At 39.8% G+C, this 23145-nt stretch overlaps 1 protein-coding gene across 3 annotated transcripts; it reads left to right on the forward strand.

The window, feature by feature from the left end:
• The first annotated feature begins 791 nt into the window (after nucleotides 1–791).
• LOC103974182 (arabinosyltransferase XEG113-like) lies at nucleotides 792–21502 on the forward strand. 3 transcript variants are annotated; one of them, XM_065178880.1, is made up of 13 exons: nucleotides 792–1089; nucleotides 1873–2112; nucleotides 2200–2405; nucleotides 3652–3757; nucleotides 4432–4688; nucleotides 13528–13663; nucleotides 14812–14906; nucleotides 15013–15066; nucleotides 16748–16861; nucleotides 20192–20290; nucleotides 20398–20517; nucleotides 20991–21077; nucleotides 21169–21502. In XM_065178880.1, the coding sequence occupies exons 1-13, from the start codon at nucleotides 933–935 to the stop codon at nucleotides 21337–21339; spliced, it is 1842 nt and encodes a 613-aa protein (XP_065034952.1). In that variant the 5' UTR covers nucleotides 792–932; the 3' UTR covers nucleotides 21340–21502. The 3 variants fall into 3 exon arrangements, with proteins under 3 accessions (XP_065034952.1, XP_065034953.1, XP_065034954.1); XM_065178881.1 differs by having other exon boundaries at nucleotides 792–984; XM_065178882.1 differs by lacking the exons at nucleotides 3652–3757; nucleotides 4432–4688.
• Nucleotides 21503–23145: the final 1643 nt, after the last annotated feature.

The raw sequence follows: 23145 nt of genomic DNA on the forward strand, positions 1-23145 counted from the left end.
AAACAACACACATACACATATACAACTCATAACATACACACATATACAACACCTACTACACATACAATATATATATATATATATATATATATATATATATATATATATATATATATATATATATATATATATATATATATATATATATATAACAAACAACACACAACACCCACATACACACAACACTCATAACAAAACACAATACAACACACACATCACACAAACAACACACATACACATATACAACTCATAACACACACACATATCACACACAACTCAAATTACAACACCTACTACACATACGATAAACAACACACACATATATCACATACAACACCTACTACACATACAATAAACAGCACACACACAACACACACAACTCAAATTACAAGGAAAATTACAAGAGGGCTTGTGAAATTATTTTAAACAAAATTTTTTAATTTATTTTTTAAGGATAAAATTATATCTTATTTTGAGGATATAATTTTATTTTTAGGATAAACAAAATTATTTTTTATTTTTTAAGGGTAAAATTTATTTTTTAAGGATAAAATTATATATATTTTTTAGGATAAAATTTTTTAATTTTATTTTTAGGATAAACAAAATTTTAATTTTAATTTTTAATTTTATTATAAATTTTTATAATATATAAATTTATAATTAATAATGTTAAGATAAATAAAATTATTTAATTTTATTTTTATAATAATATAAATTTTTATATTTAAAAATTTTTATATTTTAAATTTAATATAAATAATCCCTTCGCAGGGCTTCTCGCCCGGCTGAAGGGTTCGGCTGAAGGGTCGCCGGCTGTTAGGGTTCGCTGAAGGGTCGCCGGCTGTTAAATGGTTCGCCGGCGGTTCGCCGGCTGTTAAAGGGTTCGTGAACGGCTCTTCCGCCGAACACGTCTGATCGCATTCTTCCTTATGGCGACGTGCAATCCACTGTTTTTGGCGATCTATGCTACGATTGTTGCCGGTATTATCTTCTGTACTTTTGTGATTCTCTCCTCGGTCTATACTTCCTCACCTGCAGCCGGCGCCGGCGATGGAGGAAACGAAAAATACTTCCCGTCGCCGAAAGGTATCCGGTCAAATTCTTCTTCTTTTTCTTCTTCAATCAGTCTTATTGTTTCGATGCTGTGTATCTTTGTTCCGCAAGATTAGGATAGTCTTGGTTCTGCTCTCATAGATTTGTTCCGCAATACCGAAGATGAAAGTCTGTAGGGCATGTAATATGTTAGTAAAAGGTCGTTTAGTTATTTCTACCTTTTCTGTAATAAATACTGTTGAAATACAACCATAGATTTCTGCGAACCCATGAATGGATCTTCAGTGGCTTGATTGAATACATACTCAATAAGAAATCACGTCCCCTGAAATGTCTCTGTTGTTGCTAAGCATCACTCTAAAGAGTGAATGCTCTACAGTTTGGCATTTTTTTGCTTATTCAACGGGCTTAGATGCTATTATGATCAATAAAGCTTCACTTGGATAAATATATGTTTTTAATTTACAATGACAAGGACTTGATTAAATTAGTACAAAATTAATAATTTCTGCTATCTCTGCTTTGATTATTAATAATAATTTCTACCTCTACTTAGATTTTCACCATTCTATGTTAGGCTCTTATTAGATTTGTCTTAACATGCTAAAGAAAGGCAGAAGAGGAGCTATGCTGTAATTAGATGTTAGGCTCTTATTAGATTTGTCTTAACATACTAAAGAAAGGCTGAAGAGGAGCTATGCTGTAATTAGATGTTAGGCTCTTATTAGATTTGTCTTAACAGACTAATTTTGAATTCTTATACCTTTTCAGTAGCAATCTGAGTAAACCTAAGAAGCTTTTTTTTTTTTTTGACAGTAACCGGAACACCAAGGCTGCAAAGAGAGCCTTCGGACATGTTCACAAGAGCCATATGGGATGTGCCTGTTGATAGTAAAATGCCTGGTATGAAGTCGTTTCTACTAACCAAGGAGATGGTGAAGCACCGTGCAAAAGATAATATCATCATTGTGACATTTGGGAACCATGCATTCCTGGACTTTATCTTGAATTGGGTCAAACACCTAACGGATCTTAATATTTTTAACATTCTTGTTGGTAAGTCAAGCACCTCTTAAGCAACATTAGATTCATATGTACAAAAAGTTCACAAAACACTTATCTGAGTTCTCTTTTTGGATATAGGTGCTATGGATACCAAATTATTGGAGGCTTTGTATTGGAAAGGGATTCCTGTTTTTGACATGGGCAGCAAAATGGTAACAGTAGATGTTGGGTGGGGATCTGCCAAATTTCACAAAATGGGAAGGGAAAAAGTATTGTTGATAAATGCTCTCCTACCTTTTGGTTATGAGTTACTAATGTGTGATACAGATATGGTTTGGTTAAAGGTATACACCAGTTTCAATTCTGTTATTTTTGATCTGATAGTCCATAGGTGTAGAATGTCACAACATTATAACCTTTCTTGGATCTCATCAATAGTTCATGTTTTACTTATTCTGGTTATGCTAAAATTTAGATCTTGATGTCTGTCTTTGTTAGCTGAACTTACAGATGTTCTCTTGTACCTTCTTGTATGTAGCACCTAGCACAACTTATAATAGTTTCATCAATATAACCTTCTGTAACCTAATATAAGCAAATGTTCCTGCACACGTGAAGTTTTATACCTTGGAGACTGTATGTGTGTTCTGGGGATCAAACCATATATAAGACCTACACGTTTAATCAATACTTATCTTTCCTATATTACAGACTTTTCATATATTAATTGTTACTGGAGACATGATTTAAATATGGTTGCCATTTCCAAATTTATGGTAGCTAATATTTGGAAACTCGAAAATTTCACCATGCTACAAGAAATTAGCATCACCCAGGTCAATTCTGACTATTTTATGATATTAACATAATTTAAATTGACAAAGTTAGAAATAACTTGAAATGTGTATGGAATATGATTGATGGAAACTTCAAATTACTATGTATATGTACATTTCCTTTTAAGATAACCTAGCGGGTTTAGACCAATCTTGATATAACAAAAAATTTAGGATATCGTGCCTTTTAATCTTCAACTGAGTGAAAAGAAGTGACGGAGTAAGGATATGGATGAACATATGAACGTAGAAAATACTATGGATTGTGCACCTTGCTACGTCACAAAAGCTTCTTGTAGCATGGTAGGTCTCCTCCAAATGCACACTTTAATAAGTGTTCTTAATAATGTAAATCGTAATTTTGGATTAAAAATAATTAGTGCAATACATGAGTTCTAGTTTGGAATGTTGGATTCCTCTTGAGGATGCAAGATGATTTCAAATGGAATTACACGTCAGTATCAGGAAAACTGGCTTTCCAAAGCCCAAGCTCTATCTTTTGGTCAATTCTTGTTCTTGTATGTAATGCAGTTAGAGTAAGAATGAAATTCTCTCAATGTTTATCAAGCTTTGCAAGAGTTAAATCTTTCCTCGGACTTACCAGGATATAAGCAAATTTCTTTTGTTGATTTTCTTGGCCCAACCAGTCCTTGAATTATATCTGTTGAATTGGATAGTTCACTCAAAGCATTCTTTACTGTTTTTTCTTGTCTCATATTATAAATGATTTAGTATATGTTTTTTCTTGGAACAGAACCCACTTCAATATTTTGCTCGTTTTCCTGAAGCAGATATGTTAACATCAAGCGATCAGATTAGACCAACAACAACTGATGACAGTTTGGAAGTCTGGCAGAATGGTATTTTCTACTAATTTCGACGAATCTTAATAATAAGTAATAACCACACTAGCTGGTACAGATATATTAAACATTCTTGATTTTTTTTAATATGCCAAGTTGTACTGATATAATAAGATTCTGGTATGGGTACCATTACTTGTACTAGTATCTAAAATGTTTGACCTTATCATGTACACAAATTTTTACACACAATCTTCTTTCCTGTAGCAAAAATTATCTCGATAAACTACTCGGTAGGTCCTTTATAATTGAGCATAAGTAATAAAACTGACATTCTGTTTATGACTCATTTCACCGTCGAGTGAATCTTAGTTAGTATTATCAAATACATCATCTTAGTTACTTTTTAATTGTTAGTGATAATGGTTGTTCAAAGATATCAAACAATGTTGCTGATGTCAGGTTCTATGAAGGAGCCTATAAACTAGACTGTAGAAAACTTGGTGTTTAAGTTTGCATATGTCCACATGGCTGACACATGTTGTGGCAAAATGGCACTTGTCTTAGTGGCACGTAAGGTGCAAGCCAAAATGAGGCTAATACACAGCATCTGCACTTTCATTTCTTTCCTTAACCCTTTCTTAACGTTCTTTAAAGTTTTATTTAATCAAAATTTGACTTTGATAGTTCTAGGATCGTTAATTAATATTTTCCCCTTCTATTGTTTGTAGTAACTACTGCCTACAATATTGGAATATTTCATTGGCGTCCCACTGATGCTGCAAAAAGGCTAGCTAAGGAGTGGAAAGATATACTTTTAAGTGATGACCAGAAATGGGACCAGGCTGGCTTTAATGATCTTGTCCACCAAGTGTTAGGACCATCACTTGAAGGAGAAAGTGGACTTTTTTATGCTTATGATGGGACCCTTAAGCTGGGTCTTTTGCCAGCAAGTATATTTTGCAGTGGGCACACATACTTTGTCCAGGTAGTTCCTTTTGATTGGCTTTGTTGCTGTTAATTCATTGTTGCTCATCCAATTGTGGTTATGGTATAGTATGTTGTATGTTATTCTATGTTTTAAAGCATATAATATGAATCCTAAGCAACAATTCTTTTCTTCTAATTGTTCTTGGAATTGTTATCCTGTTAAATTGAAAAAAATATTTTTTTGCCAATTTACAAAAATAAGGGTGACATACAAAAATGTTCAAATTATAAAGGAATTTTAATCATGAGCGATACTATGAAACTTTGGAAAAAAATTATCGAAAGTAGGATAAGGTTTGAAACAAATATCTTTGAAAATCAATTTGGTTTTATATCTTGAAGATCAACAATAGAAGCTATTTATTTATTAAAGCAATTAATGAAAAAGTATAGGGAGAAAAAGAAATATTTGTGTATGGTTTTTATCAAAGTTCGTTTTCGTATCGTACCAATGTTTCGAGGTTTGCTTGTTACGGTATTATATGGGCGTACACTGCCTCAGTATATATATATATATATATATATATATATATATATATATATATATATATATAATATAAAATATAAAAAAAGAAAAGGAGGCTTACATTGCCTCGGCGACGTCGCCTCCTTTTCTTCTCCTCATCCGCAGCGTTCTGTCACGACCTTAGCTGGAATTGCCTAAGGCGTGCGGCACCCTTGCGGCCAAAGACGCAAACTTAGCTTGCGTTGCCTAAGTCGCGAGTCACCCTTGTGGCAAATACGCGAACTTAGCTTGCGTTGCCAAAGTCGCGCTTCGCCCTTGCGATCTTGCTCCGCAAGGATCAGCCCACTTTGTAACCTCTCGCAGGTCTCGAAGGACCTGTAAAAGAGAAAGAGAGTTAGATCGAAAGAACGAGCAACGGACAAGTCCCGAAGTCTCGCGAAAAGGAAAGCTTTACAAGCAAATCGTCGAACACCTTGTGTGCACAAGAGAAAAGAGGGAGAGGGAGAAAAACAAGGCTTTCAAGGATGAACGAACAGCTGCAAGCCCACAAACAGCCGCTCACCTGGTCCCGGGCGCAAAACCAAGTTCCCGTAAAGGTCACGTGCGAACTTGCGAAAGAGTGTTCAACGCCCGGTATATAACCGAAGCCCCATCCAGCCATGTGCCACCCGGGGGGTTCCTGGGTGCTGAGATGGCTGACATTTTGGTGAGCGGAGGCAGCACTCCGCTCACCTCCCGCGGCACGCGAAAACGGAGCCGTTTTGGGCTGTTTTGGGGCTGTTTTGCTCTGTTCGGTGAGCGATCGCTTTGCAACGCTGCAGCTTGTTCGAACTTACATATTTACAAGCAAAATGACCCAAAACCATGAGAAAACATGCTGTCAAGCAGCTGTACATGCGGGTGTGAGCGACGAACGGTTCGTTGAACGGAGTTGTTGCGGGTGCGCGACGACCGTTCGTGACATTCTCCCCCACTTAAACTGTCGACGCCCTCGTCGACGCTTGTTGGTAGTTGTTGATGACTTCTTCTTCATGTCGCATGGCGTCTTCAGGCTCCCAACTGACTTCAGTTCGGGGAAGCTTTCGCCACTTCACCAAGTATTCAGTCCGCTCCGCTCCGTTGGGTAGCTTTATCTTGCGATCCGCCAGAATGGTTTCCACTCGCTTTTCGTAGGAGGCTGTGATGGGAGGTAGCCGAGTTGGAACACTTCGAGAAGCATCTTGCGGATCCGAATGGTAGGCCTTCAGGTTGCTGGCGTGAAGAACGTTGTGAATTTTGAACCACGCCGGCAGCTGCAACTTGTAAGAAACATTGCCTACCCTGCTGATAATTGGGAAGGGCCCTTCATACTTACGCACCAATCCTTTGTGAACTCTGTTCCTGAAGAATTGGAGTGATGCTGGTTGGAGCTTTACCAACACCAAATCGCCAACTTTGAACTCTTGCGGTCGCCTTCCCAAGTCGGCCCACTTCTTCATCCTCTTTGCCGCCTTCTCCAAGTAAGCCCGCGCAATATCTGCATTTCCATGCCACTCCTTTGCGAAATGATAGGCTGAAGGACTACTTCCAGTATACCCAATTGCCATGGTGTGCGGAGTCGACGGTTGTTGTCCTGTGATAATTTCGAAGGGGCTCTTGTTGGACGCAGAGCTCCGCTGCAAGTTGTAGGAGAATTGGGCAATGTCCAACAGCTTCACCCAATCTCGTTGATTGGCACTCACGTAGTGCCGGAGATATTGCTCCAAGAGCGAATTTATTCTTTCAGTCTGACCATCCGTCTGGGGGTGGAGGCTTGTAGAGAAGTATAACTTTGATCCCAACAATTTGAATAGCTCGGTCCAGAACCGTCCCAGAAACCGAGCGTCTCGATCACTAATGATATTGTGTGGGACTCCCCAATACTTCACTACGTCCCTCATCATCAGTCTGGCCGCCTCTTCTGCTGAACAGTGTAGGGGAGCAGCAATGAAAGTTGCATACTTCGAAAACCGATCGACCACCACGAGTATCGATCCGAGTCCCCCTACAGGTGGCAAGCTTGATATGAAGTCTAAGGAAATGCTCTCCCATGGCCTTTATGGTACGGGCAGCGGCTCCAAAAGTCCCACCGGCTTCCGCTGCTCCACCTTGTCTTGTTGGCAAGTAAGGCATGTTCGAACATACTCCTCCACATCAATCCCCATTTTTGGCCAGTAGAAGGCCCTCTCCACGAGAGCCAACGTTCTGTGAATGCCGGGGTGTCCAGCCCAAAGGGAATCGTGACACTCTTTTAAGAGTTCACGCCTTAAATTGTCCACTCGGGGAACATAAACCCTATTCCCTTTTGTGTAAACAAGTCCCTCCTGGACCCAAAATCGTCGTGCCTTGCCTTCTTTGATGAGCTACATCAGGATAACTGCCTGGGGATCACTATACAGTCCATCTCTGATTCGGGAAAGGAAGTTGGAGTGTAACTGACTTGCTTGGCCTCTGCCTTCCAGTTGTGCAGCATTCACGCATTCCACTTTTCGACTCAGCGCATCGGCCACGACATTCGCCTTCCCGGGCTTGTATTCCATTGCCATATCAAATTCGGCCAGGAAGTCCTGCCACCGTGCCTGCTTTGGGGAGAGCTTCTTCTGAGTTTGGAAGTAGCTCAGGGCGATGTTGTCTGTCCTCAGCACAAATCGCGACCCGAGGAGGTAGTGTCGCCAAACTCGTAGGCAGTGGATCACCGTTGTCATCTCCTTCTCATGCACTGGATAACGCCTCTCGGTCTCGTTGATTTTGCGGCTCTCGTAGGCCACCGGATGACCTTCTTGCATGAGTACTCCACCAATAGCAAAGTCCGAAGCATCTGTATGGACTTCAAAGGGCTCTCCATAGTTTGGCAATTTGAGCACTGGTTCTTCTAGAACAGCAGCCTTCAGATCTTGGAATGCTATCTCACATTTGTTAGACCACTTCCAAGGCTGCTCCTTCTTCAGCAACTCCGTCAGTGGGGTTGCCCGCTTCGAATATCCCGCAATGAAGCGTCGATAGTAGTTGACGAAACCAAGGAAGGATCTCAACTCTGGCACCTTCTTTGGAGTTCGCCATTCCGCAACTGCTTGCACCTTCGACTTATCCATCCGAATGGAGCCATCACCGATTCGATGCCCCAAGAATAGGATCTCAGTCTGAGCAAAGTAGCATTTCTCCCTTTTTACGAACGTGTTCTCCCTGAGAACCTTGAAAATCGTCCGAAGGTGCTTGACGTGCTCCTCGAGCGTTTGGCTGTAGACGACGATATCGTCCAAGTAGACGACCACGAACTTATCCAAATACTCCTTGAATAGCTGGTTCATGAGAGTGCAGAATGTGGCCGGAGCGTTGGTTAAGCCGAAAGGCATCACCAAGAACTCAAACGCTCCATATCTGGTCACACAAGTAGTCTTTGCTTCGTCGCCTTCAGCAATGCGCACCTGCCAATACCCCGACCGGAGGTCGAGTTTTGAGAAATACTTCGCTTTGCCCAATTGATCGAACAAGTCCGCAATGAGCGGGATGGGATACTTGTTCTTCACTGTTACTTTGTTGAGGGCTCGGTAGTCGACGCATAATCGGAGGCTCCCATCTTGTTTCTTCTGAAAGAGAACTGGAGCTCCGAAAGGTGCTTTTGAGCTGCGGATGAGACCACCGCTTAGCAGTTCACCTAACTGCTTCCTGAGTTCTGCCAACTCTGGCGGGGGCATGCGGTAGGGTGGTCTCGCTGTAGGCTTGACTCCTGGCTCCAGCTCGATACTGTGATCCACGCCTCTGCGTGGTGGGAGAGTCTTCGGCAACTCGGGTGGCATAACGTCTTTGAACTCCTTCAGGACGTTCGTCACCACAGCAGGTTCTTGAATGGCCTCTTCGTTGAGTGGCTCTAGCTTCATAGCAGCCACGAATGTCAGTTCGCCCTTTCGCACCCCTTTCTTTAATTGTAATGCCGAAATGTGTTGGGGCTCCTTGGTTCCTCTCCGAGAGACGGGAACCACGCAGGGGTCATCGCCTCCCATCATACATAGGGAATTCAAGAACGGCATCGGCACCAACTTCGCCGCGTGCATAAACTCCATTCCAAGAATCACTTGGAAGTCGTCCAGTGGCACGACCATCATGTTGGTGTTCCCGCTCCATGTTCCGATTTTGATGGGAACTCCCTTCGCCAACCCGGAGATTCGCCTGGCCTCCGAGTTCACCGCTTTCATTCGGCTTGGGCTCTTCTCCAATGTCAACCCAAGTCGCTGTGCTTCACGATCGGCTATGAAGTTGTGGGTAGCGCCCGTGTCCACCATTGCACGGGTCGTTTGGCCATTCAGCTTGATGTCCACATACATCAGTTCACTACTTCCTGCTTTTTGTGCCTTCGTCTTCATGTTCTCCCCCACTTGACCCCGCATAGCGTTCAACAAACACATTGCTCCCATTCGGGGTCCTTGCGACTCTTCATCGTCGCTGCTGGATTCAGAACTGCTTGAGCTAAGGGCAACAGCTTTGTCCTTGTCCGATCGGGGAGGGTGGATGGAAGCCGTCAAAGCATTGAGTGCCTGTTTCTGTGGGCACTCCCTTACCATGTGCGGTCCTCCGCACAAGAAGCATCCTCCCGGTTTTGAGGCCTTGCCTTTCGGGTTCGGCCCTTTGTGGGAGCTCTTCTTCTTCTGTTCGCCCCCGAGCTCCTTCCCTCGAGAATGTTTTGGAGGGCGATTGCTTGAAGATTGTTTCCTCCTCGCTGGGTCTTCAGAGGAAACGAAGTCGGTGAGCCTTTCTGCAGCTGCAATTGCCCCGACCACGTCGGTAACATTCCTTCGATTCAGCTCCTGCTGAGCCCATGGTTTCAAACCATCAAGGAAGCTGAACAACTTGTCCTTCTCGGACATGTCCTGTATGTCCAGCATCAGTGCAGAAAACTGCTTTACATAGTCTCGGATGGTGGTACTTTGGCGGAGTTGTCTCAACTTCCTTCTTGCGACGAACTCTGTGTTCTCCGGTAGGAACTGAGTTCTCAACTCCCGCTTCAAGTCCTCCCATGTGTCGACTCGACACCGACCTTGTTGGATCTCCTTCCAACGAGTTCGCCACCAAAGTTTCGCATCTCCGTTCAGATACATTGTTGCTATAGAAACTTTGGTATCTTCAGAATCGGGCCTCGTAGCTCGAAAGTATTGCTCCATGTCGAACAGAAAGTTTTCGAGCTCCTTGGCATCTCTGGCCCCTCCGTATCCATGGGGCTCAGGTGCCCTCAAGTTTTGTGGCGGTGCAACGCGGGTGTTGCCTCCTCCCGCATTTAGCGTTCTTGTGAGCATAGCCACCTTTGCCGTGAGTTCCGCCACAACATCCTGTAAGTGCTGCACGGAGTCCTTGGTGTCATCGGACAGTCGGTCGACTAGGGCCTCGACCTTGTCGATCCTGGACTCCGCTTCCTCTTGCGAGCTCTCTACCCCAACAAGTCTTTGTTGGCCATGGTAGAGTTCCTCCATGCTCGCTTCCAGAACATCCAGGCGGGTTTCCGCCGTCGTGAGTCTCTCCTTATGACTCTTTTTCCCAGTTAGCGCACCAGATTGCGCTTCCTCCGCTCGCGGAGAGTTACCAACTTCTCGCTCATCCTGTTCGCTGCCGCGATCCTCGTGAGCGGCTCCAACAGCATGGGAGCGAGTGTGCACATGCAGCCCACCTGCGGCTGCTTGGGGCAAGGGTCCAGCTTGCCCCGTCTTGCTTGATTCGCCACGATGCTTTGCCATGGCGAAGTTGCGAAGTTCGTTCGCTGTTCGATCGAAGAGCTTGCCCGCTCTGATACCACAATGTCATGACCTTAGCTGGAATTGCCTAAGGCGTGCGGCACCCTTGCGGCCAAAGACGCAAACTTAGCTTGCGTTGCCTAAGTCGCGAGTCACCCTTGTGGCAAAGACGCGAACTTAGCTTGCGTTGCCAAAGTCGTGCTTCGCCCTTGCGATCTTGCTCCGCAAGGATCAGCCCACTTTGTAACCTCTCGCAGGTCCCGAAGGACCTGTAAAAGAGAAAGAGAGTTAGATCGAAAGAACGAGCAACGGACAAGTCCCGAAGTCTCGCGAAAAGGAAAGCTTTACAAGCAAATCGTCGAACACCTTGTGTGCACAAGAGAAAAGAGGGAGAGGGAGAAAAACAAGGCTTTCAAGGATGAACGAACAGCTGCAAGCCCACAAATAGCCGCTCACCTGGTCCCGGGCGCAAAACCAAGTTCCCGTAAAGGTCACGTGCGAACTTGCGAAAGAGTGTTCAACGCCCGGTATATAACCGAAGCCCCATCCAGCCATGTGCCACCCGGGGGGTTCCTGGGTGCTGAGATGGCTAACATTTTGGTGAGCGGAGGCAGCACTCCGCTCACCTCCCGCGGCACGCGAAAACGGAGCCGTTTTGGGCTGTTTTGGGGCTGTTTTGCTCGGTTCGGTGAGCGATCGCTTTGCAACGCTGCAGCTTGTTCGAACTTACATATTTACAAGCAAAATGACCCAAAACCATGAGAAAACATGCTGTCAAGCAGCTGTACATGCGGGTGTGAGCGACGAACGGTTCGTTGAACGGAGTTGTTGCGGGTGCGCGACGACCGTTCGTGACAGTTCGGCAAAGACATAGAAGGCCGTAGACGTCTCTGACCTTCGACGCAACACCACGAGGAGAAGAACGCAGTCTTCTACGACTTTCGGCGAAGACATCGAAGGCTGTAGACGTCTTCGGCCTTTGACGTGACGTGACGAGGAGAAGAACGTGGTCTTTTCCGCATCTGCAACGTTCAACGAATACGTTGAAGGTCGCAAACATCTTCGGCCTTCGGTGCGACGCGACGCGACAAGAAGAAGAACACGGTCTTCTCCTCATTTGCGGCATCCGGCGAAGACGTCGAAGGTCGCATATGTCTTCGGCCTTCGGCAAAGAACGTGACAAAGAAGAAGCCGAGTCGTTGCCTCTCTGTTACCTGCTAAATCAGGATCGTCAAGGGTGGGTGTGGCGCTAGATTGAAAAGCATCGAGGTTCTCCCGATTCTCCCTCTTCTTCGAGCGTCTTCTCCCTTGACGCTTCTTCCCTCGCCGCAACTAGGTTGATACTGCCCGGTAGCGGGCAGTTCGCGTACTGGTCTGTTGACGGACCGATATGTATTGCCTTGTATGGGTGGTATTATTCAAAATTAAAATCCTTGGTTTTTATTGATTTAGAGAAAGCATATAATAGAGTTCCTAGAGATATATTACGGTGGGTTTTAAAAAAGAAAGGTATTCCACTAATTATATTTAAGTTATTAAAGATATATATGATAATATAGTTACTAGTGTCAAAACTACAAGGAGAGTGTCTAGTGAGTTTTCTATTAGCATAGGATTACATCATAGATCTGTATTAAGTTCCTATCTTTTCACATTGATAATGGAAGAACTGACTAGATACCTACATGATAGACCTCTCTGATATATGTTATTTGTTGATGATATTATCTTAGTTGATGAAAACCTAAGTGAAATTAATTATAAACGTGAGCTATGGAGGCAAGCTTTAGAAACTAAAGATTTTAGATTAAGTAGGACTAAAACTGAATATATAAAATGTAATTTTAGTACTTCTAGCAGTAAATAAGAGAATATAATTAAATTGGATAGACTAGAATTCCCTTTAAGTAAAAGTTTTAGGTATCTTAAATCAGTTATTCAACAAGATAGAGAGATTGATGAATATATTATTTATAGAGTAAAAATAAAATGACGAGGGACATCAGGAGTCTTTTGTGATCATCGAATACCTTTAATAATAGAAAAAAAATTATAAGATAGTTGTGAGACCAACAATTCTTTATAGATCTGAGTGTTGAATAGTTAAGAAATAATATTTACAAAAAGTTTATGTTGTCGAGATGAGAACTTTGAGATGGATGTGTGGAGTTACTAGGAAATATAGGAAAAAATATTTTTGTTCGTGAACAACTAAGTATAAAAAAGCTTTGATAGAGGATAAGATATGAGAAAATCGTTTAAGATGATATGAGCATGTGCTTAGGAGACCTCCGGATGCGATTATCAAAAGAGACGAAATAATTAATATTAGTGGTACGAGGAAGGGTAAGGGAAGGCTAAAAAAGATTTTAATAAGAACTATAAAGATTTAAGTACTCTGAATTTAATTAAACATATGAATTTTTACAGATCTCAATGGCAACAAAAGATTCATGTAGTCAATCTCAAATAGTTGGGACTTACGGCTTTGTTGTTGTTGTTGTTGTTCTTGGAGCTGTTAGTTCATTGTTGCTCAACCGTGGTTATTATATAGTTTGTTATATTGTTTTCTCTCTCTTTTCACCAAATAAATGTGAATGACCATGTAACAATTCTTTTAAATGAACTGGCAGGCAATGCCCCAGCAGCTCAAACTGGAACCATATGCTGTGCATACTACCTTCCAGTTTGCAGGTTCTGATGGAAAGCGCCATAGGTTACGTGAGGCTATGCTTTTCTATGACCAACCTGCATATTATGATACACCAGGTATTCTTTCTTCTCATCTCATTTGGTAAAATTCATCTTTTTTATACTAAGCTAAATGTCTTAGCTGGTTGACTACTTATTTTTTTTTTGTACTTGACTTTTACTACACAATTCATAAGTGAGTTGTAATATTGATAGGTAATAAGTGAAAAATATTTGCCCAAATACTGAAAACCAGTACTAGTGCTATGTGATTTTTGAGATGCAATGCTGTGTTGAGCGCTTTAATTTTTGAGAAATTATCTATTGAAAAACTTGATAAGCTATAGATTCATGTGGAGTATGCAAGGACTACAATACCGTGTATCGGACCCTACCAGTCCAAGTCTCGATCTGAAATGGTTTGGTTTGTACCAGCATTCAAGGCCTGGACTAATGACTCTTGTCTGTATCAGCGTATCAACACATATTATGTCGGCGTGTACAATATACTACAAAAGTACTTGAAAATCAGTGAAAAATAAAAAAATCTTAATTTAGGGTTCTTTCTCACATATAAATGAGCCTAGTATAATCAATATTGATAACAATAAAGTGATCTTAATATAGAATACAATATAAATACCAATCGAAACATATATCGAATAAAAATTGGAACTAGTATATAAAGAATACGTATACCGAGAAGGTGAGAAAGAAATTCTAACTAACATTTTAAGACAATAATTAGGTGTCAATAAAGTGATCTTAATATAGAATACAATAAAAATACCAAATCGAAACATATTTCGAATAAAAATTGAAAGTAGCATATAAAGAATACTATACCGAGAAGGTGAGAAAGAAATTCTAACTAACATGTAAACACAATAATTAGATGTAAAATGCCAAAAATATATACCTGCACCTACCACAAAAATGCCAAAAATTTATGAGATTCATGTAAATGGATGGTGTTCATTTTTGAAAGTTCTGTAATAAAGAATCTTTCGTATGACTGTATTTATTTGAGGTCTGGAGCAAGAACTAGAGCATCACAATCAATGAAATGATGATAGAAAATTCAGCACACCCTACACATCCCAGAGTGTAGTGTCTATCTCATCAGGTTTACTTGCGAGGCTACTGGACTCTATGCTTAATTCTTCCAAAAACTATGTTATGTTGTCATGCTTGTTATCCTTCTGCCTCCGTGTGTGTCTTTGCAGGAGGTTTCTTATCATTCAAACCTGGTATTCCTAAGAGTTTGTTGCTGGATGGGCCACATACCTTACAATCACACTTCTCATTGGTTAATTACCAGGTAAGATAATATAAAAAAAAGATCAGCATTGGCATTTCTTATTGAGATTTGGAGAGATGTCCAAGTAATTAACTGATCAAGTGACATTCTTATTTGCATGTTTCAGTTGAGGCAGATAAGGACTGCACTTGCTGTTGCTTGTCTGTTGAACCGAACACTGGTGAGTGAGGTTTCACCAATTAAAAAATTAAACTTGACCAGCTGAGATTTTATAAAAGATATCTTATATGCATAGTTTAAACTTTAAAGGGATCTTTTTCCTTGATATTCTGCTATGGTAATTAATAGCTTCAGAAGATAGGATCTTTCAAAGATCCCTTCTCCTTTCACAAATTGTGCACTTTGGAAAACAATGGATGTACATGTTGTCCAAACATTTTGTCCATGCAGATGTTGATATTCTGCATGGATCTTTTTCCTTGATATTCTGCTATGGTAATTAATAGCTTCAGAAGATAGGATCTTTCAAAGATCCCTTCTCCTTTCACAAATTGTGCACTTTGGAAAACAATGGATGTACATGTCGTCCAAACATTTTGTCCATGCAGATGTTGATAAACATTTCATTAAATTGTGCAATTAATTTATCATCTAATCAAATTCCAAATGGCCATTGAGCTGAGAACCATTTACTTCTCAAAATCCTTTTTTTAAGGAGTTTATTATTCATTAGTTATTGCTCGAGAATAGTAATGTTAACGGGAGTTGCTTCTTGGAAAATCATGGAGTATCAAATAATTGAATTTTGTGTCTAATTTTTGAGATCCTGATTCTATCATAGAATAAGGATGGAAGGTCAACTTTGTTCTCATCAGCACAACGAGCATAGTCTTCTGCAATATGCAATATGAGGCTTGTTACACTTTAGCAACATAAAACACAAAGACTTGACACATTAACAATTGACATGACCAAGGTTTTAAATTTTGAATTGTACCGCTCGTATTGGTCCACCAGCGGACCGGTACGCAGACCGCCCGCTACCGGGCAGTATCAGTTGGTGGATAGAACGAGGAGCATGACGGCGAGGAAGACGAGGCTGCGGCGCTCGTTGGACAGAGGAGGCATGACGGAGAAGAGAGTTGGACGTGGCGGGACAAGAAGAAGCGCTTCGTCGAGAGGAATGCGGTAGGGGATGGGTCCTCACTTTGTCGGGCGGAACATGGTAGGGGGCGGGTCCTCGCTCCGTCGGGCGAAACACGGTAGGGTGCGGAGGGATCGTGGCCGTTGTGGTCGAGGAGGTCGCGATCGACAGTGATGGAAGGGATCCTGACCCAGGTAGGACTGTGCTTCCTTTGCTCGCTCTCGTCGTCATCTTGGTCTTCTTCCTCACAGTCACTGAGGGCGGCTGCGGCGGGGGAGTGGGAGATGAGCTCTCCCGGGGCTAGATTCCTGTCGGATTCGTCTATCGCAAGAGCATTGCGGAGTGCCTCACGGGGGATGAGTTCGAGCTGGGGATGGAGGCGACGTGTCACATCCTCACCCGCTCCACCATCACCCCCTTCCCATCTCTTGAGATGGAAGGGGATATTTTTATAAACAATTTTTATAGTAATTATTACTCATAAACATATGTATATAAAAATACATATGTTTATGAGTAAACATACGTATATAAACATATTTTTATATACATATGTATATGAAAATACATATATCGAGCGGTACACCAGGGCATATTGCTCTGTACGCCATACCGTACCATACCGAGCAAAGCTTGGTACATCGATATGGTACAAAATTAAAAACCTTGGACAGGACATTGTTGTGAAATTATTATTCAACGTGCTTGACTGCTGTGGTTGCAATAATTCTGACTCATATTCCTTGTCTATGTTTAGGTAATGCCTCCATTATGGTGCAGGTTTGAAAGAATGTGGTTTGGACATCCTGGTATTTTGGAAGGGACACTGACCAAGCAACCTTTTGTATGCCCTATGGACCACTTGTTTGAGGTAATTAGATTTGTTAGATTAGTATGTAGATTGTGCATTCTCTTGCTAGTTCTCTAACACATTATCCATGGATGGGCATTTTCCTTCATTATCTGTTCGTGCTATTCACTTGCTAACTTGGATCATAAAATTATGGGTTCTATTTGCTCTTTTCCATTGAGTTCAAAAATCCAAAGGATCAGCAAAATGGTAGGTTGCTTGGGATGAACCTTATCATTGTACGAAAGCTCGTCCTCAAATAGTACATATACCAGGACTTTAACCATGAGAAAAAGTTTTAGCATGAGTTGTGTGCTTACAAATAGATCAAAGTCAAATTTCTTGCATCTTCGATTTTAAGATGATTGTTTATGTGGTCTGAATTATTTGATCTTGTTGCTCTTGGCTTACTTGAATTATTTATACCTGCACGTTCTCCATTATCCTGCATTGATGTGGTTATTAAAATACTCAGAACAATGTGGGATCTTCCTGCTCATTCATGATGTATGGAATCAGATTTTCCCTGCTGATGAATCACTAGGGTTTTGGGGAATAGACTAATTTCCTTTTGGCTAGTTTTTGATGTTTATGGCTATATGCTTTTAGCCTTTAATACTGTAAACTTAATTTCCATAGTGTTCCGTTTTGCCACTTGCCATGCGCAATTTTGTATAGGAATTCCAATGATCTTAAACAAGGTTTTCAATTTTGGGTATTGGGCCCATGGTAGTCTATGAACAGATTGGTACAAGTCTGGTCTGTTCCAATGTATCGACACACGGAATGCCATTCTATTGGGAGAGGTGTGGAAGGAGGGGGAGGAGGAAGGAAGTGGTAGGGAGCAAGGTTTTTTGTACTGTGGCATATTACCCGATATGGGCGGTACATACCGATCCAATAGAGGACCGATATAGATGGTACATAGTACATACCGGTTTATTAGTATATCCCATTATACCATGTGTCGGTATGTTGGTGCATACCGTATCGATGGCCAGTCAATACTTCGGTACGAACCGATAAGATGAACCACACTAAGGGAGAATAAGAAGGAAGAAGGAATAGGAAGTCAAAGAAAGAGGAAGTCCATAGAAGAGGAGGAGACATCAAAGATGAGGTAGGCAGTAGGGCAGTTGAACGACAGACAATAGAGACACTTGCGAGTCGTGAGCCATTACGCATCAGGCAATGGTGTTTAAAGAAAAAACAGTCACTTTGGGTGTTTGGCAGCCCGGTTCAAGCACAGACTGGTCAATACTATCTGGAATTTACAGTAAAAGATTAAGTACACATGTCATGGTAAATAACGGTCAGTTCGGACTGATCCATAGTAAATTAAATTCCCTGTTGTAAATAAAGATGATACAAGAGGAATGGAGAATTTTAACTCTCAACAGATGAAGTAGGATGGGCAGATGAAGAGATGAGGTGGGATGGAAGATATGCAATATCGAAGTGCTCTAAGAGCCAAGGAACTAAAAGTTAGACACCTGCCTTGCGTCATTATCCATTTGGTACAGTAGTATGATCTGAAGTGTTGGTACATCTGATAAAGTACTAAACATTTTGTAAAATTAAGCAGTTGGCCTGATATGGTACACTTTGTAATGATATGCTGTGATATTTAGATCCATGCAGAAAATTGATTGACCAATCACCGAAATAAGTTTAAACAATTCCCTATTCTGAAAAATCAGAGAACTTTTTTTCAATAAATGAATGGGTGTTCTTCTTATCCGTTAATTGATTGAACAAACTTTAGTTTGGTCTTAGAGAGAACAAGAATCGTCCTATCTTGACTATTCAGTGAATCACTCAAGCAAGTTTAAATTTTCTACTCAAATTTTTAGAAATTAAGTCTCTATCAGACGATCAAACATGGTTCTTTCGTTGGTTGTCAAATTTCTTACTTTTGGGATTTGAAACAATATGCATTCATGATACCAAATATGACCTTGATAACATTACATGAGAAGCTCAAGTATGTTTGACAATCATCAACAAGTACTATAGACGAGCTTTAGTCACCTTAATTCAAGTTTTCTATAAGTGGACATTGAAATGGGTTCTCGTAGAGTAGGAGGATGGTGTTGAGAGAGAAAAGATAAATAATAATTAATTAAGGTCAGAATATGATAGTAGTAATATTGTTTAATGTGGCTTGTTTTAGTTTAAATATAACTTAGATTAGAGAGGGGCAAGTTGGAATAAGGGTGAGTTTGGTTACAAAAGTAAGATTGCTCCTGTGACATAGAAGACCTGGTTCAAGTTATAAGAAAATACCTCTTTATTTCTAGGGATCAGCTTGCATCTGCTTTTACTTTCTTATTTGTTCTATACTCTGGGCCTGTTGAGAGTTGAATCATGATGAGCTTTCCTATTACACAGGGGTAGAGGTAGTTGTTCTACTAAATGCCATGCTCCATAATTCCAGTAATTATAAATTATTTTCTTGATGTTATTCCAAAACAAAACTGATCCTTAGCATTGAAATTTAAATATTAATATGCATTATAGTCTCCTTAGCTTCGTTTGACTTAAACGGATAACCAAGTTCTTGGAAATTGTAATTATTGAAAAAATAATTTGCTTTGCTACAATTAACTTCTAAGAAAACATATGTTGACTAAATCTCTTTCAATTGCTATAATTTTGCAGGTAGGTCTCCTGTTCCATGAGGAAAATTTCTTATAAGATGTCATGTACGATGATTTTGCAGTTTGTCATATCAGTTTTTACTCTCCGATTCAAATTAAGCTGATTGCACATGCTCAACTTATTGATTGTGTACTGTATTTTCCCGAAACATTTCATCCATTCTCCTTCAACCAATTGATTTTGATACCAATTTCTGTTCGTCCTTTGATCATAGAGTGTAGTTTTATCTTCTTTAGATTCAATAAAATAGGTATTCTCTAATCTCTATGCTTTATCCATTTTTACGTTGCTTTTGTTCTTCAATTTCTTCTTTTCATTTGGTAACAATGTAACAAAGAATACACTGCTTGATATACCAGTACCATAATGGTCAGATCAAATGTTGAAAACTTGTATTGGACCAGTATTTAAAATCTTGATACCGAGCATAGCAACAAAGAAGAGATCCATTAGCAATCCCATCTATAATGGTTGGGAATAAATTTTTTTAGTCTTTGTTGTCAGTATTAATTAGTTATTTTAAAAGGACAGTCTTTTGTGAATGGAAGTATATGCTTGATTATATTTACAGCATCTCACTGCTTGTTTTTTTCTTCTTCCACTGCATGTAAACTGTTTTTTGCATGTTATAATTGTTACGCCTGTTGCCACAATTTCGATCATCTGATTAGAGTTGATTCACCATTGCAGATTCATACCATGCTCCATGGCCTTTCTGAAGAAGAGTTTGGACCACAAATTCATTTCAGGGAGTACTCATTCCTGCAGAATCCATCAGTGCCCAAACATGTAAAAATATTATTGTATCAATATGCAATACTTAGCAGCTCGTACAGTTTTTCAGTGGCTCATACATATATTTCAATCCCAATAACATTTTTTTATTATGGATTCAGGTGAAGGAATCATTACTTAATGTTCAACTTTGTGATGCACATTCCAAAGGATGCAATATATCCGATGGAACAACTAGCCGTGGTTTCATCCAATTTCCCAGAAATAGCACTGAGCAGATGGTACATACATCTAATGATTAAATTTTGATTATGTAATGGTTTAAGATCATAATAATAATGGTGGTAGGATAAGATTGTCTGTTCATTTGGTGGGAGCACATTTTCTAATGGTATTAACTAAGCAAAGGTCAGTTAGAAAGCAGACAACTTAGTATTCTAGTCTTGGAACCTTAAACCTTTGACTTTCTATTGTTGTCCATATTCTATGTGTTCTTCTAAGGCCTCTTGATACAATGCCAAAAAGCAGAGCAAAGAACTGGTTTCTTCTTACAAGCTCTAGAAACGTGTATTTGTGTTTTTAACGGACTTTGTTACTTTTTTGTCTTATAGTTAATCAGACATGGTCATGACACATGGATATGATTATTTTGTATTTTTTTTTCCATGAAAAGGGTAGATGCTTGAAGCTTTTACTGATGTACTCTAGAAAAGTTAAGAAGCTTTGCTAAATAGTTTGCTAATTTGTCTTACAGTACATGCAAGTATTCTCCCAGTACAAAGATATCAAAGTCTTGCACTTTTCATCCATGGCGAATGCCTTCCAAGGGTTCAATGATGAGGTAAGCATTATCGTACATTTTTTTTTTGGCTAAAAATTCCTTTTCTATATCACTATTTTGTTCTAGATGATAACGTGATGAGTTGATTTAGGCAAGAGAAGTAAAATTTAGAAATCGCATGAAGAGATACGTCGGATTGTGGTGTTGCGTGGAGAACCGTGACCCTGGCCACATATACTATGACATATACTGGGATGAGAAACCAGAATGGAAACCTGAACCACCTCGAACTAGTCAAGATGATCATCCACCTTGGGATTGAACATTATATTTGCTTGTCATGAAAGATCATCGTCATCTGAAGTTTCAGACATAATTATACTTGCTGAAAACTTTATTCATCTTATAAATGAGAATTTTTTGATGTATTTTTGTCTCAAAAGTTCTTTTTGTACGGAATAAAAATCGAGAGGTTCAGATCTTGAGGGAGCAATTTTGAGTGTCCATGGTTTTAATAGTCAACTTTTCAGCATTGTGTTTTTATTTATTTGTTCACTCTCAAAGAAGTTGACAACTCAATGTGGCACTTTTGGGACGATATGCATATTTTAAACAGATAGAGGTTTTTAACGTCTTATGTTTTGTTTTTCTTTCTCACTCCCTCTTCCACTCTTTGTATATATACTATCATTCATTGATCATTACATCCTACTAATAAATCTTCCTTTTCTAAGGTAGAGGCAATTTGTAGTAATATTAGATGGATTCATGTAAAGGATATTGTGTCTAAGAGGGGAGATCTATTTAGATATTCCTTGTACTCTTAAAAGAGTAATTTTGGATGAATATCTATTGATGCTTCTGTTTTTGCTGAGTTTGGAGAGATATATGAATACTTTTACTGTTATATTCCTTTATTGTATTGGTTTTTATATGGTTGACATGTGAGGGCTAGCTTAAGCTCTTATGTTGTCTTCCTTTATTGTATTGGTTTTTATACTGTACTTCTAAGTAATTGTCTCATAGATCCTGTATCTATATATATGAAGAAGAAATCAGAAGGGGATTTTTATTTGTACAAATAATACTTTGAACTTGCAACAAGCTTGAAAAAATTAGCGATACTTTTTTATCTTTTAAGTTGTTCTATCGGATATATATATAACACATACAACATATACACACAAACAAACTCACAGCACATATATACACACAACACATATATACATAACAAACAAAACACAACACCAAATAACACACACATACAACACAAACACACTCACAATACACACAACACACATTTTACCATCACTCTCCTTCCATATTTTAGATCTATAACAAAGGTTTATGTTTTTGGATGATTTTATCATATAATGTAATTTCTCAAGTAGACAAATCATGAATGCTAACTTATTTTACCATCACTCTCCTTTCAACATGAGTTTATTATTTGATGTTTCTTCTCAAACCTCATCTTGAAGCACTCTTTTTATTCAACTCAAGGTTTACTATTACATACAATTTTTTCCTTTTTTATATTTTAGATCTAGGACAAACGTCTGGGTTGGCCCAGAATGTAACTTTCTGCATCTATATAAGTCTTTTTATTATTAGATGTCAAAATTTATTTTAGTGTCATATCTCGATCAAAAGTTTAGGTCTCCGAACTAAGTGGAGTTGGGTTTTGGGTGTTTTAGGTAAACTAAGCCAGGTTCAACATGTCTAGCTTCCTATCAAGTGCCAAGAGAGACTTATCCAACTTATTGCATTTTCTAGTATTTATCATGATAAGGATTAGTATGATCATGATGATTTATTAGACCTCTTTAGTTCACATCACTAGTCATGACCAGTGTGATGACTGATGACTGTGGTACATATCTAGGGAGTGAGGGTGGGTGAGTCACATCTGTAATTTGTATTTAGTTACAGTGTTTCGTAAATTATGTGTGACTTATTGTATTTTCAGACATTTATCTTTTTTGAAACAGAGAAAGCTTCATTGAATCATTGCAAGAAAGTTACGACATTCTCGCCTAGACCTTCCCAAAATTTTCACACACTTTAGGTTATAATTGGTAACTTGCAAGATTATTTTCTCAAACTATATCGCATGCTAAGACGGTTG

This window comes from Musa acuminata, unplaced genomic scaffold, assembly GCF_036884655.1.
Source record: "Musa acuminata AAA Group cultivar baxijiao unplaced genomic scaffold, Cavendish_Baxijiao_AAA HiC_scaffold_1137, whole genome shotgun sequence".
NCBI classification, from domain to species: Eukaryota; Viridiplantae; Streptophyta; class Magnoliopsida; order Zingiberales; family Musaceae; genus Musa; species Musa acuminata.

Bases quoted from the DNA above. Each gene is read 5' to 3' on its own strand.
- LOC103974182 (XM_065178880.1), top strand. From the start codon at position 933: ATGGCGACGTGCAATCCACTGTTTTTGGCGATCTATGCTACGATTGTT. The intron at 2,406-3,651 runs GTATACACCAGT...TTCTTGGAACAG, and splicing joins CAGATATGGTTTGGTTAAAG to AACCCACTTCAATATTTTGC. The intron at 3,758-4,431 runs GTATTTTCTACT...TATTGTTTGTAG, and splicing joins TTTGGAAGTCTGGCAGAATG to TAACTACTGCCTACAATATT.